This window comes from Bactrocera neohumeralis, chromosome 6 (genome assembly GCF_024586455.1).
Source record: "Bactrocera neohumeralis isolate Rockhampton chromosome 6, APGP_CSIRO_Bneo_wtdbg2-racon-allhic-juicebox.fasta_v2, whole genome shotgun sequence".
NCBI classification, from domain to species: domain Eukaryota; kingdom Metazoa; phylum Arthropoda; class Insecta; order Diptera; family Tephritidae; genus Bactrocera; species Bactrocera neohumeralis.
Genome location: NC_065923.1, coordinates 75666286 through 75680357, shown reverse-complemented (window position 1 = coordinate 75680357; position 14072 = coordinate 75666286). Strand labels below are relative to the sequence as shown.

At 36.5% G+C, this 14072-nt stretch overlaps 3 protein-coding genes across 4 annotated transcripts; 2 read left to right on the top strand and 1 right to left on the bottom strand.

Moving 5' to 3' along the window:
- Nucleotides 1-580: 580 nt before the first annotated feature.
- On the bottom strand, nt 581-3508 carry LOC126761907 (glutactin-like). Its single transcript, XM_050478342.1, has 7 exons — nt 3244-3508; nt 2424-2576; nt 1844-2359; nt 1638-1773; nt 1263-1453; nt 877-1201; nt 581-812 (listed from the first exon to the last, which is right to left on the bottom strand). The coding sequence occupies exons 1-7, from the start codon at nt 3466-3468 to the stop codon at nt 685-687; spliced, it is 1674 nt and encodes a 557-aa protein (XP_050334299.1). The 5' UTR covers nt 3469-3508; the 3' UTR covers nt 581-684.
- A 1147-nt stretch (nt 3509-4655) lies between these two features.
- On the top strand, nt 4656-9432 carry LOC126761388 (Golgi apparatus protein 1). Of its 2 annotated transcripts, none has more exons than XM_050477500.1 (7): nt 4656-5551; nt 5707-6801; nt 6873-7397; nt 7548-7916; nt 7990-8359; nt 8441-8547; nt 8607-9432. In XM_050477500.1, the coding sequence occupies exons 1-7, from the start codon at nt 4859-4861 to the stop codon at nt 8775-8777; spliced, it is 3330 nt and encodes a 1109-aa protein (XP_050333457.1). In that variant the 5' UTR covers nt 4656-4858; the 3' UTR covers nt 8778-9432. The 2 variants fall into 2 exon arrangements, with proteins under 2 accessions (XP_050333457.1, XP_050333458.1); XM_050477501.1 differs by having other exon boundaries at nt 4657-5551; nt 6873-7385.
- A 962-nt stretch (nt 9433-10394) lies between these two features.
- LOC126761989 (E3 ubiquitin-protein ligase NRDP1) lies at nt 10395-12804 on the top strand. The gene is made up of 5 exons (XM_050478446.1): nt 10395-10861; nt 10972-11114; nt 11191-11635; nt 11759-11924; nt 11992-12804. The coding sequence occupies exons 1-5, from the start codon at nt 10772-10774 to the stop codon at nt 12093-12095; spliced, it is 948 nt and encodes a 315-aa protein (XP_050334403.1). The 5' UTR covers nt 10395-10771; the 3' UTR covers nt 12096-12804.
- The last annotated feature ends 1268 nt before the right edge of the window (nt 12805-14072 follow it).

Below are 14072 nucleotides of genomic sequence, written 5' to 3'. Positions count from 1 at the left end.
TGTGGGGATTAGACGTATTCTTTCGATGAAACTTGTGAAAATCTTAATCCCTTTCGATTAAGAAAAAGTGATAGCAAAGAAAAAGGAAAACAATACAGTCCAATGACTTGTGCGTTTAGACAGAAGCGGCCAAAGACCGCCATGACCGTCAGCGAAGACAAATCCAAGTTAAGAGCGCTTAAAAAATCAAGTAAAATGAGATTGTAGAGTCAATGAAATGCGCGTTACGATACCATAGATATGCGTGTGTGTTTATTGTTGGTATTGTTAGTGATACTACTAGAAATAGAGGTTAAATTAGTGACAGCATGACAAAAAGCTGTATATCAGAGCTGCAGCTCACACAATGAGGGCTTAAACCCTAAACCAACCGTTAAGTTGGACGGCGATTAAATTAGCAAAATCTAGAATTTACAAACACACTATCGTTTTGCTTCTACTGCAAATACTTGTACACGTAAAAAAGGTGTGACTTGCCATACAACACAAGCTAGAAAGCTAAGGGAAACCATAAAGGCATTTAGCCACAGCCAAACGAACCCATTCTAAGCCAATCGATGAAGAAATGCGACGCGCTTGCTTAATGCAGACAATAAAGAAAAAGATTTATTTGTATGTATGAAGAGGAAGCAACAAAAATATATATATGTATAGCTTTAGCTTTAAAGACGCCATAAGCGGCCTCTACCACATTTTACTGGGGCGATCCAGATTTGTATTATTCGGATCGTCAATGGTTGCGGTGAATTCCTTCAATATATCATCGTCCAGTTTTATTTCTTCGTCAATGTGGAAGTATGGACCGCGTTTATCTGTAAAATAATCCACAAAGATGATAAGTTTTCATATCACAAATCAACCCATGCATTCACTCACGTTCCATTGGTGATATTAGTGGTCCATCCGGCACCTGTGGCACGCCAGTCGTGGCAAAAGACACCCATAGTGCCACCATCTTCTTGGCAATCGCAGTATCCTGCGCATTCAACGGTGGCTTCATTGCAAATAGATAAATCAGCTCATCGGTATGATGTACACCGCCGTTGAAGGGATACTGTGCGTTGCCCAAATCGAAACCGAAATTTGTCTTCTCGCCGGCATAGTCGAAAGTGTAGAAGTAGATGGGCGGCTGTGCGGCTTTCTCGAATAGCTTGTTTGTGAAGCCCAACATTACAGATTTGAAGAAAAGTATGTTGACGAGCTACGGGAAAAGTATATATTTGTTAAGTAATGGCTAGCAGGAAACAGATATCGTGACTTACATCGAAGTAGGCGGGTAGAGCGCGCCTATGATCGGCACTGTGCCATAGATCCGCAGGGAATAACAAACGCGTCATGGCATTATTAGTCAAACCTGTTGTATCGTTCATCCAATTCATCAAGGCAGTGGCGAAATCTCCCACAGTAACAGTGTTCAGATTAGGATGAAACACTCTGAAGTCGTCGTAAAAGACTAAATCACGAAAATATAAATGTAAATACGGAATAACACATACAATTGAACTTCCATAACTCGAAGTCTTAAATCCATAACTCGAAGCCTCTCTAACTCCAAGTTTTTTTCTGGATTATGTTGGTTCGAGTAAGGAAAGCTCAACTGTATATACGAGTAACATCTAACAAATGCCAATACTAACAGGCTAACACAATCGCGCCATCGTGTTTTGTAAAGCCAGTCATTATGGGCACATTCTTATTTGTCTGCCCAATCAGTTGAGCCGGATGCTCTGGTATTGTACCAAAATAATCGCGAATAATCAAACCATAACGTTCCTTCACAATAAAAAATAAAAAACTTCGTGAAAAGTACGAAAAAATTATCGAAAAAATATTGTAGACTTACGCTTTCAGCCACCTTAAGCAGGTCCATAACTGGCGCGCGTTTCAAGCATTGTTGCGCTCGGTAAATACTTTCGCAATGCTCACACTTCAAAGCGCGACAAACACGTGTCACTTGCGCAAGTGGCTCCATATTTATAGATTGTTTATCCACGATTGAACCCGATTGTATAATGAGCCGTTGAAAAGCTGACGGTGGAGTCTTAGGACTGATCAGTAATGCGCCGCCTAATTCACCGCCCGAGCTCTCACCGAAAACAGTAACTTTTGCGCTATCACCACCAAAAGCGGAGATATGCTCTTGCACCCATTGAAGTGCCAACATTATATCCATTAAACCGAAATTACCAGCCATATCCGGTGTTTTTGTGCCGGAAAATCCAAGTATACCCAGACGATATTGTATCACTACAAGCACAATATCCTCTTCGAGCAAATAATCGGGTCGGTGGTCACTGGCAAAACCCACTTGCAAGCTACCGCCATGAACGTAGAACATCACCGGTTGCGTGGCGTTTAACTGGCGCATAAGAGAATATTGTGCATAATAAAGAAAAAAAACATATATTTTGCTACACACATACCTTTTTGGTGAAAATATTTAAGGTGAGACAGTCCTCTAGATCACCCTGCAGTTTATCGGGCGACAAACGGTTGTATGTAAACAATTGTGGACATATGCGTCCGTAGTCGTTGGCTTGAAGTGGCGTTGACCATGGTTTCCGAGGTACTGGAGGCTAAAAACAAGATATAAGAAAATAGTAATGGTTAAGTTAGAGAATCTCTTAGACAAAAGAAGACTTAGACCTCCAACCGAAAGGCGCAATTTTCGACCATCGCCACCTAGGTGTAGCAAGAGATCATTCCTAATCTACGTCGACGACATGAAACAATACGCCGACTAGACTTCGAACGCAAATAACTTCCGACAAGCACTGACCGTCATTCACAGTGGAGTCATCAACACCTTCACCGACTTTCAGTGAATGGCGTACTTGAAGTCAAACCACCACCCATTACAGACGAAGAGCTCGAGTTGCCGCGAAAAACGAGAGTGACCCTTGCGCAACTTCGTTCTGGATACTGCAGCAGGTTAAATTCCTATTTACCCAGAATAACCTCCGACATATCTAATATACATATGTCCTGCGTGCAATGAGTCTCCACATGACACTGGCCACGAATGAATCGCACGATCTTGGAGACCAAGTCACAGGCCAACGACGCGAGTTAAAGTGGTCACCAAAAAATATCATTATCCAGTAGAGCAAACGCCGAGCGAAACAAATCCATGGTTCCACGAATTACTGATTCTGCTGAGTGACTAGGACCGAATATTGGACGCAGCGAGCGATCCGTCCACACATCCAAAAAGCACACGTTATTTTAGACACAATATATTACCTTATATCTTAGTTCTCCACTTGGTGACTCTGCATAGGGTATTCCGCGAAATTGCATATAAGTTTGACCAGTCCATGCTGTAGTATTGGTATTGCCGATCACCACACCTTGACCGGATATATTCACACGAACCTCAGACGGTATTATATTCTGTGGACCATAAGAACAACTGACGGGAATAAGCAACAAGTAGAGTATGCTGAGTAGACCGATAATGGAAGCCATACTGAGCTCGGCGAAGATCTGTAAACAACTAGCAAGAAACTTAATAAAGTATTATGTTTAAGCGGCTTTCCAAGCTTATATCGCAAAAGTGTAGATAATTGTGCACAGATACATACATACATATATACATATGTACATGTATACCAAGGTGCCGACGTATCTAAGTGCGTTACTATCTCTGCGAGAGCTACAAGTTCGAAGGCTACTATGGCCATTACTCAGAATTATGGATCAGCTGATCATGTCAAAATTTCGGCTTGAAAGTCACAGTGTTATTTGGTCAAGAGAAACATTTTCAAAAAGAACCAGAAACCGAGCAAAAGAGGTTTAAAAATCGGGGCGGTATGAACTGGAGCAGAAACTGGGCCAAACATCTGTCATAAGTATATATTTGACATTGAATTCGTACGAACGTACACAAATGTATATACATACCAGTATGTACATATGTGTGTATGTACATGAGCAGCTGCGTACATTCGTAGGCACAGCTTTACTTCGAGTATAGATTTATGGGGATTTTCGCAAGGTAAAGCTTATACACAATCAGTAAACTTGATTGGCATTAACAAAACAAAACAATAAACCAATGAGCATTTCTCAATAATTGTGGGAATATAAATTGTGGACAATAAGAACAAGAGCATTCGCAGAAATGAGATGAGTCGATTTAGCTATGTATGTATATACATATGTCTATCCCTCTGTCAGTAGGTCAGTATCGTTGTGAAATTTCGCACAGGACCTTATATCTTCAAGAAGCAGCTGCCATGCTGCATGCAATAATGATCAAGGACAAGTTCGTGTATGGATCTTTCTTAAACCGTAACTTTCGAATATTTTTGCGCCTAAAGCTAGGCTATAATTTTTGCACATTCAATATACACTAAAACCCAACAATTACTACACAAAGACAGCTAATTTATATATTTTTAAATAAAGTGGCATCACTGTGACATTATTAAACAACGTAGCTCGGTCATAAATTTGCATACATTTTCAGCGTTTATTACGACAATTATGCAAAATTATTAGCAATTATTGTTTGCTTGGAAAATTAGAAAATTTGCTTCACTTCCGCGTGCAAACAGAAATTCCATTAATTCCAACCTAAATAATATTTTTGAAAGCTAAGTGTGCGAACAGGCCTTTTGTTTTTATTTTTGTTATTCTTATCGTAGAACTGTCATTCACAAATTCTTTTCTTAGCAACTCTCGGATGAATGTTCAGTTTATTATAATCTATTGTAAATGTAATTTGTTAAAGTTGCCGAGCGCATATTTAAAATCTAAACGTACACATCAGCAAGTTCTCAAAAATAAGTTTCACAACGTTAACATACATATGCACAAAAATATTTTGTAAATAAAGTTAAGTTACAAGGCAAAGATGCGGCTGCAATTTGCTTTGGTTTTATTGCTTTCAGCCGGCGCCACGCTGTCGAATTCCAGCAATTCGAGCTCATCAATAGCACAGCTAGAACATAGTCTCATCGATAGGCCCGAATGCAAGGAATTACAGTCACTTTGTGCACACCTCAAACAAACCGATAATGTATCGGTATTGGAGTGTGTTAGCACATTCTCGTCCAGTCAATTGGAGGCTGTGCCTGATAAATGTCAACATGCTTTATGGGTGCAACAACGTACAATGCAGACGGAAAAGTGGATAACCGATCAGCTAATACCACAACATTGTGGTGCACAGAAACAACAACTAACATCTTGTGGGAATGCCGTGAGCTTATGGAGCTGTATACACGAACGTGCAATGCGTATGGAGCACAGCAGCGAATGCCGTGCATATATATTGCGTTCCATTGCGACACTGTTTCCAGATTTTGATCAATTGGGTGCGTTTTTGAATGGCTGTGGTTCGCAAATAGAACAATTAGAATGTGGCCGCTTAAATTTGGAACGCAGAAGTATGTCACAAATTGAAACTGTGCAGTGCTTACAGGAGACAGCTGCTGATGCACTTGATGTAAAATGTAAAGACGAATTAAATACAATGGAGCAGCAACGAAAAGATTTGGAATTTTTCGAAGCTTGTGGCGATGACTGGAGACGCCTATGCGGACAGGTGAGTAATGCACTTGATGATTTTGTCGTTTTTTCATTATTAAAAATATGAACAAGTGTTTTAATTTTCACATATAGCAGAATTATGTTTATTGAAACCGTTATACAATATTTCAACACATATGTATATTTATTAAATTTTTTTTTTGTTTTTAGGAAACTGCTGGTACAGCAGCTGCATTTAAATGTCTGGTTAAGAATAAAGCGGATCCCACAATGACACGTCGCTGTAACGAAAAAATTGCACAACGCGATCGCGAAATCGGAAAAGATTATCGGCTTTCTCACGGGCTCGCTAAAGCTTGCAAGGACGATATCAAACAATATCACTGCCGTCGTGGTGTATCCGAAGACAAACAAGTACGTTTAGCACAAATCTTACTTTGTCTTGAATCGGTTGTAAAGAACGGTTCGATGGTAACCACGGAGTGCCAAGCGGAAATAAATGATCATCGTCGTATGCTGATGCACGATTTCAAATTATCGCCAGAAATTCTAAGCGATTGCGCCGATGATATACCAAAGTTTTGTGGTGATATTGAAAAGGGGCAAGTTGTCAGAGGTGGTACCGTCGGAAACACTGATAACGGTCAAGTAATTCACTGCCTCATGGAACATGCACGCGCAAAACGTAGAAAGGATCGTCGCGTTACTGCGCAATGTCAGCGTTCACTGGAGAAGCTAATAAAAGCAGCTGACGTAGGTGAGGATTGGCGTGTGGATCCAGTTCTACGACGTGCTTGTAAACCGGTCGTCGATGTGGCATGCCGCGACACAGACGCTGGCGAAGCGCGCGTAATGTCCTGCCTTATGGAACGCATTGGCACGCCAGTAATGCGGCCGGACTGCGAACAAGCACTTATGCTGATACAGTATTTTGTAGCGCGTGATTTCAAATTAGATCCGCAATTATACAAACATTGTCACGACGACGCCATAAAATATTGCCGAGCCAAACACGTATGGGATGACGTTAACGACGTGCAAATGGATCCAGAACGTGGACCACTCATTTTACCTTGCTTACATCGTATTGCATACAGTGATGATGAAAATTTATCACTTCGTAAGGACTGCTTCAAAGAGGTGAAACGCGTGATGCGTCAGCGGGCCGTGTCTGTGGATCTTATACCCGAGGTTGAAGACGAATGCATTGAAGATTTGTCCATATATTGCTTTGACCGCACACAGAAGGGCGCCGAAATGGATTGCTTGCAAACAAATCTTGAGAAACTAGCACCAACATGCAAAGTGAATATTATTTTTGGTTATTCGTTAGAAAATTTTTTAAAATATCAACTTGTTTTTGTTTTTTTCCGTAGAAAGCGGTTGCCACCTACACCGAAGAAGAGGCCGAACATATCGAATTGAATCCGGTTATTATGTCCGTGTGCATAAATGCAATGCAAACACATTGCGAGCACATACTGAAGGGCGAAAAGGACAAAGGTGATATGATGGATTGCTTGATTGCGCATAAAAACGACGCTGATCTACGTCAGGATCTTAAATGTCGCGCCGCCATCGAACATTTTCAAATCATCTCGCTGAAAAATTATCATTTCACATATAAATTTAAAACTGCCTGCCGTCCACACGTAACACGCTTCTGCGCGTCAAGCACCACGAAAAACGATGTTGTCGCCTGCCTGAGCGAAGTCATGCGTAATGACACGATACGCGGCCAACGTCATTCCATACCCAAAGAATGCCGCCAGCAAGTCAAAGCGCAACTCTACCAACAACGCGAGTCCATACTGCTAGACCCGAAGTTAGCGAATGCATGCAAGAAGGAGTTAGAAACCTTCTGCATTGGCGAGAAGGGACCTGGTCAGGTGAATAACAATGCAAGTTCCCTTTTCATCATTTAATCACCACACATCTTACATTACACACACATATTATCTATGTATGTTAGAAAAAATATATTTGTACAATTGACATATGAAATTATGGCTTTACGCATAAACTTAATAATACTTTGGCTTGCATTAAAGGCTTTGGAGTGCTTGCAACAAAATACGCAGCGTCTTGGCAGTTCCTGCCATCACGCCATTTTCTTGGTGAAACGATCGCAGCTCGCCGACAGTGGCACCGACTTCACATTGATCAACACCTGCAAAGAAATGACTTACAGATTTTGTAACAATGTTGAATCTGATCAATTGCTGGACTGCCTCAAGACCTACAAAGATGATCCGCTCTTCGATCAACGCTGTCATTTGGTCGTGGTAAATCGAATGATTGAACAAAATACCGACTATCGTTTCAATCCGTCCCTGCAGCTGGCTTGTGGCAAGAATATCGACCGTTATTGCTCGCATATTGTGGCCACGGCACAACCAAATGAAGAATTGAACGGCTTGGTAAGTACTAATTAACACTATATTTTTTATACATATGTGTGGTATTCTTCATTTCATAACAAATGCGTTTCAGGTTGTGCAATGCTTGAAAGACAAGTTCCGCGAATCGCGTTTGGACTACAACTGCACGCAAGAAATGATTAAAGTGCTGCAAGAGCAAGCATTGAACTATCAACTCAATCCACTGCTACAAAATTTCTGCAAATCTGAAATAGAAGTATTGTGCAAAGCTAATCTACAAAACCGTGAACATGGCATGGTCGAGGAATGTTTGAAAACAGCATTTCTTAATCACAAGATTATAAATCGCGATTGCCGTGTTGAGGTGGCAACCTTAATAGCGGAAGCGAAGGCGGATATACATGTAGACCCCATACTGCAAGAGGCATGCACCGTGGATCTGTTGAGATACTGTTCAAACGTGCCAAGTGGCAATGGCAGAAGTGAGTACGCTGTTACAATACTTAAAAATATATAAAAGCTAATTTTAGAAAAACTTAAAACTTAACTTTTCATTATTACAGAATTGAAATGCTTGCAAGTCTTGCTGAAAGACCAGTCGAAGGCAATGGAAGAAGATTGCCGTATGAAATTACAGAAACGTATTGAAATGTTCCGCAATGCAGATACTGTAAGAAAATAATTTTCACTTAATTCTGCTACATTTTCTAATACGTATTTAATTTGCAGGTACTCGCGGAACCGCCCGAAAATATGGAACAACTGGTTAGTCAGGTTGTTTCCTCACCGGCGAAAAGATTTTTCTTAATCATATTTATGTCTGCTGTGGGCATGATTTTTATGATGGGAATCTTCCTGGGACGCATAACCAAACGCGCAATCAGCATCAAAAATAAATAAACTGTCCAATAGAAAAGTAAATGTTTATAACACCACAAACGTGTCCCCTTCCACTTCCCTTACAATCCATAAAATCTACTTCAATTTCATGGTTAAATGCTTTATAAACCGAAAATATTTTGAGATATGTATTCATAGTTGGATTGTTTATGTGCCCATTTGTTAACCGAAACAAAGTTTGTTTTATCTTTCCATTCTAATCAGCATTGTATGGCTTAATATATTATATAGTTATTTAATTGGAACTAAATGGTGTGCATAATTTGAAATGAATTCGTTTCGATGTACTATTAGTTTTTGTATTTGTAAAAAGTTTATATTTTATACGGAATGCATATATGAATTGTAGAATATATTGTTAAATGTGCTTAGTATAATAGAATACGATAAAAATATTGGCAAAGTCAACGCTTTACATTAAATATACTTTTTTATGAATTTAAAATAAAAAGATTTTTTGGATTTTGTGTGGGGAGTTTGCTTCAGGTGAACGAAGTTGAAGGTGTACTTGTATTAGTTTAAACAGAGAACGTATGCTTATACAGTTTTACGTTCTCTGGTTTAAATAAAAATAAATTTTAATCACAAGTACCGTATCGAAAAAAAAAATCTGAAATACGATATTAAAAAATACAAATTGATTTTTAATATTTCATTTCTAGAAGTTTTAGTTTTTTTTTTAATAGAAAATTTTATTTTTTCTTTTCATCGAAACTAATTTTTTAATTCAACAATTTTATTAAAATAAAAAATTTAAGTGCAATAAATTCACCACCCTAATGCTAAGTAATGAAAAGAAAATATTTGGGCTGGGATTTAGATTAGCATCCCCGGATTTCGGGGATAAAATGGGTGTCACTGGAAAGGTGGCGTTCTCCAGATCACGAAAATATATACATTTAGTTGCCGCTGACTTATAGTTTTAAAGATATTTGCATTTAAAGTTGAAAAATTGACAACTTTTACATTGATAATTTGTGTATTGTGAGTAACTTTTTCATTTATATTGTGCACTTTTCACTTACTAACACTTCACTATATCGCGCCGCGCTTCAATAAAAATAACCATGGCAACCCTTTTCTTATTGTGCAAATGCAGAGAATTGTAACTAAAATAAAATAAAGCTTTATTTACAACAAATATTAAAAAAATGAATATACCGAAACGTTATAGTGAAGTGTTAGTAAGTGAAAAGTGCACAACATAAATGAAAAAGTTACTCACAATACACAAATTATCAATGTAAAAGTTGTAAATTTTTCAACTTTAAATGCAAATATCTTTAAAACTATAAGTCAGCGGCAACTAAATGTATATATTTTCGTGATCTGGAGAACGCCACCTTTCCAGTGACACCCATTTTATCCCCGAAATCCGGGGATGCTAATCTAAATGTTACCCAATATTTGATTTTGTTCAAATAAAAACTCCCAATTTACTTAAAAAAATTTTAAAATAATAAATTATTTGCTCTAAACGTCTCAATGCATGCATCGAAATTAGAAAATCCACTTATTTTATTTACTTTGGCTATTTTTATTTAGCAAAACATGTGGCAGCCCTCTTGTATGTTTGACAGTTGACAAAATTTATTTCTTTTCCAAATTCACTATTTTCTTTTCATTTTCACTTTGAGTTTCCTGTTCGTAATGCTGTTTCTCGTAACATTGGCTTGTTTGCGAACACAGATTTTGTTATAAAAATTTAGTTGAAACAACCAATATTAGCAGCAATTATACAAAAATAAAAAAAATTGTTTACTATTGCATAAGAACAGCTATTAAACGCATTCTGTGAAATTTTAGTTGCGAGTGAAATCGACAATTTTAAGGGCTCAAGCTAAAAGAAAAAGAATTGAAACCGAATGAACGAGCACAAAAGCAAAAAGAAAAGGTTGCGAAAATAACAATTTCGGTTGCTCAAGCAACAGTGGTGTTGCACGAATTTGTAGGCAGACGCCACTTGCCACATTTTCAGCACCATTAGGTAGAAAATGGGTTACGATTTACATCGCTTTCAGGGAGAAGTGGATGAAGAGCTCACTTGCCCCATATGCTCAGGTGTTCTTGAGGAGCCGCTACAGGTCAGTAACCGCTTAAATAATTAAAAAAGCGGAAAGGTTGTGAACATTTAAAATATATACGTATGTTCCTAAAACGACATGAAACTCTTTCACTTTGCATTTCTCCTTAGGCGGCAATGTGTGAACACGCTTTTTGTCGTGCGTGCATTAACGAATGGCTCACCCGTCAGCCCACCTGCCCAGTAGACCGCAACGCATTAAATACCGCAAATTTGCGCGCCGTGCCGCGTATACTTCGCAATCTGCTTTCACGGTATGTATATCCAGACTACCAAAAGTAAAATTTGCTATAACACCAAAATAATTATATTTTTTAAATTTTTTTTTAGACTTTCCATCACCTGCGATAATGCGCCATATGGCTGTACTTTGGTACTCAAGCTGGATGCACTGAATTCTCATCTGGAAGAGTGCGAACACAATCCAAAACGTCCATTGCCGTGCGAAAAAGGATGCGGCTTTGTTATACCCAAGGACGAGCTTAAGGATCACAATTGCTTACGTGAATTACGTTCTATGATACATCAACAGCAGTTGAAAATGGGAGAGCTTAAGACAGAGATTGGTGATCAAAATTTGGTCATCAATGAGTTGAAGCGTGAGTTGCAACTATTTAAAGACTTTATGCGCGCAATGCGCGTCTCCAATCCAGCTATGCGTGCGATTGCCGATCAGATGGAACGTGATGAGGTGATACGCTGGAGTTCGACTTTGTCACGTGCACGTGTAACACGCTGGGGCGGTATGATCTCAACACCGGATGATGCACTACAGGTAAGGCGATTGATTAGCAAAATTTTTTGAGTTTGTTTTTGACAATTTCTTCAGATTTTTTGTGAAAATTTCTAGAGGAGAGAGTTTCGTGAGTTTTCAAATGTACGTTTTATTCTTTTATAGATGATGATAAAACGTGCATTGTCTGAATCTGGCTGTCCACCACACATACTGGATAATCTTATGGAGAATTGCCACGAAAGACGCTGGCCACGCGGCTTGAGTTCACTAGAGACGCGACAGAATAATAGACGCATCTATGATAACTACGTCTGCCGACGTATACCAGGTAAAGAAGAAGAAGCATGTTAAAAAAATGTTTTCTAATATTACACCATTGTAATTGGAATTTGTAGGTAAACAAGCTGTGTTGGTTTTAAGCTGCGATAATGCTCATATGTCTGAAGACGTCATGGTGGAACCGGGTTTGGTAATGATTTTTGCTCATGGTATAGAATAAATGCACACAATTCTACTCGTAGACATATAGAATTACACAAACAATTTAAAGAAAAATTAAAAAAGACAAACGATTCAATTGAAATAATAAACCTGGCAAAAAGAAAGAAAGTGTACATGCATGCAAACATACATATGCACACAACTAAGCTATCTTAACCATAGCGACAATTGCGTCAGCTAGAGCATTAAAATTTTATTTAATTAAGCTGCTACAAAATTGTGCGAGACACATTGGCAAATTAGCGAAATTTTAAGTATTGAACAGCCAAATCTTCAATGGACTTTTAGACTTATATAAATTTACTTTTTCAATTACACAAACAACTTTGAGATTTTCCTTAACATTAAATATAATTAATTTTGTTTTACTTTTGTAATTAATTTGTTGTACAAAATAACGAATTGCACTTGAGATTTATTTTAACACATGTGCTTATCAACTTTAAAAACGAAAAATTACAACAATTGTTATTATTAGTATAATAATGTTTAAAGTGTCTTAATTTGGCAGTAAAATGATAAAAATAATAAACAGCTTTATAATTTGCAACCGTACAGGGTTGATTAGGTTGATTATGGCGAGTATAAACAATAAGGGACACAAGTTCATTGGCAGCGCCTGTTCCCTGTATGCAAATTTAAACAAAAATTTAAAAAATCTTTTTGTAGTTATTAAGTACGCCTTAAAAATATATTTTTCAAATGCATATTTGAATTTCATTAGCTTATGCGCTTTTCAACTGACTGTATAATTATCATTGTCTATTATTTAAATTCAAACCAGGGTTGCAATTTCCTTAATTAAAAAATTTTGAATTAAAAATTAGTATATAAATTTTTTTAAAATAAATTTTAATGTATTTTATGATTAATATTTTTTTTTTATTAAAATCTAAGCTAATGAGATTTTTGAGTTTTAATACCGAAATCGGAAATAAAAAAAATAAAATTTTAATTTTAAGCCCTATTTCGAATTAAAATTTAATAAAAAAAATATAATATAATACTTTAAATAAAAATTTGTTAAAAAAAAATTTAGTCCCTATTTTTTTAGGTAAAATTTTTTAAAAATTTAAAAATTATTTTTAAATAAGATTTTTGTAATTAAAGATTATTTTTAATTAAGATTAAAAATTTAGAAATTATTTTAAGTTAAGCTTTTCGAAATTAAAAATGATTTTTATTTAGATTTTTGAAATTATTATTCTCAATTAAATTAATTTTTTAATTTCGAAAAGCTTAACTTAAAATAATTATTATATTTTTAATCTCGAAAATTTGAATTAAAAATAAATTTTAATCACAAAAATCCTAACCAAATAGGATGACAGTTTTTTTTTAAATAATAGTTTTCTTTTTTTAATTAATTTTAATTTTTAATTAATATTTTTGTGATTAAAAATGATTTTTAATTAAGCTATTTGGGATCACAAAGAAAAAAACACAACTATTTTTTAATTCATTAGTTGCAACCCTGCTTAAAAGTGAAAATAACATAAAACAACCAACTTCAACATATGTTTGTAGTCTTATTTAAGCGATCTCAGCCAAGAAATGAATTTTGTGTTAATAAATAATATTAATAATGAATTAACAGCTAACAAATATATATCAACACATATACACAATACATAGATCAATACATTGAAGCAGGTTAATTTATATAAAGAGTGTTTTACATAGTTCTTGCTCATACATATAAATATACATACACAATACATATACATTAGCCCTTAGTATTAGCAGTACCAATTGTTACATATTTTCCTTGCAAATTTATATAAATTTTGTGTGCTCTTGGTACTCTAGTAAATATGTAATATGATAATTTCACACTGCACTTTGTTCAGCCAATCAATAAATATGTTACGTCGATTAGTATTATATACATACATATGTGTATGGACACACTCTCTCATACATACATATAAACATGTATTCGTTATATCAATTAAAACAACAAAATTGTGTGTAA

Bases quoted from the DNA above. Each gene is read 5' to 3' on its own strand.
- LOC126761907 (XM_050478342.1), bottom strand. From the start codon at position 3,468: ATGGCTTCCATTATCGGTCTACTCAGCATACTCTACTTGTTGCTTATT. The intron at 2,360-2,423 runs GTATGTGTGTAG...CTTATGCGCCAG, and splicing joins TAAATATTTTCACCAAAAAG to TTAAACGCCACGCAACCGGT. The intron at 1,202-1,262 runs GTAAGTCACGAT...CTTTTCCCGTAG, and splicing joins CTCTACCCGCCTACTTCGAT to CTCGTCAACATACTTTTCTT.
- LOC126761388 (XM_050477500.1), top strand. From the start codon at position 4,859: ATGCGGCTGCAATTTGCTTTGGTTTTATTGCTTTCAGCCGGCGCCACG. The intron at 5,552-5,706 runs GTGAGTAATGCA...TTTTGTTTTTAG, and splicing joins GGAGACGCCTATGCGGACAG to GAAACTGCTGGTACAGCAGC. The intron at 8,360-8,440 runs GTGAGTACGCTG...TCATTATTACAG, and splicing joins GCCAAGTGGCAATGGCAGAA to AATTGAAATGCTTGCAAGTC.
- LOC126761989 (XM_050478446.1), top strand. From the start codon at position 10,772: ATGGGTTACGATTTACATCGCTTTCAGGGAGAAGTGGATGAAGAGCTC. The intron at 10,862-10,971 runs GTCAGTAACCGC...ATTTCTCCTTAG, and splicing joins TTCTTGAGGAGCCGCTACAG to GCGGCAATGTGTGAACACGC. The intron at 11,925-11,991 runs GTAAAGAAGAAG...TGGAATTTGTAG, and splicing joins CGTCTGCCGACGTATACCAG to GTAAACAAGCTGTGTTGGTT.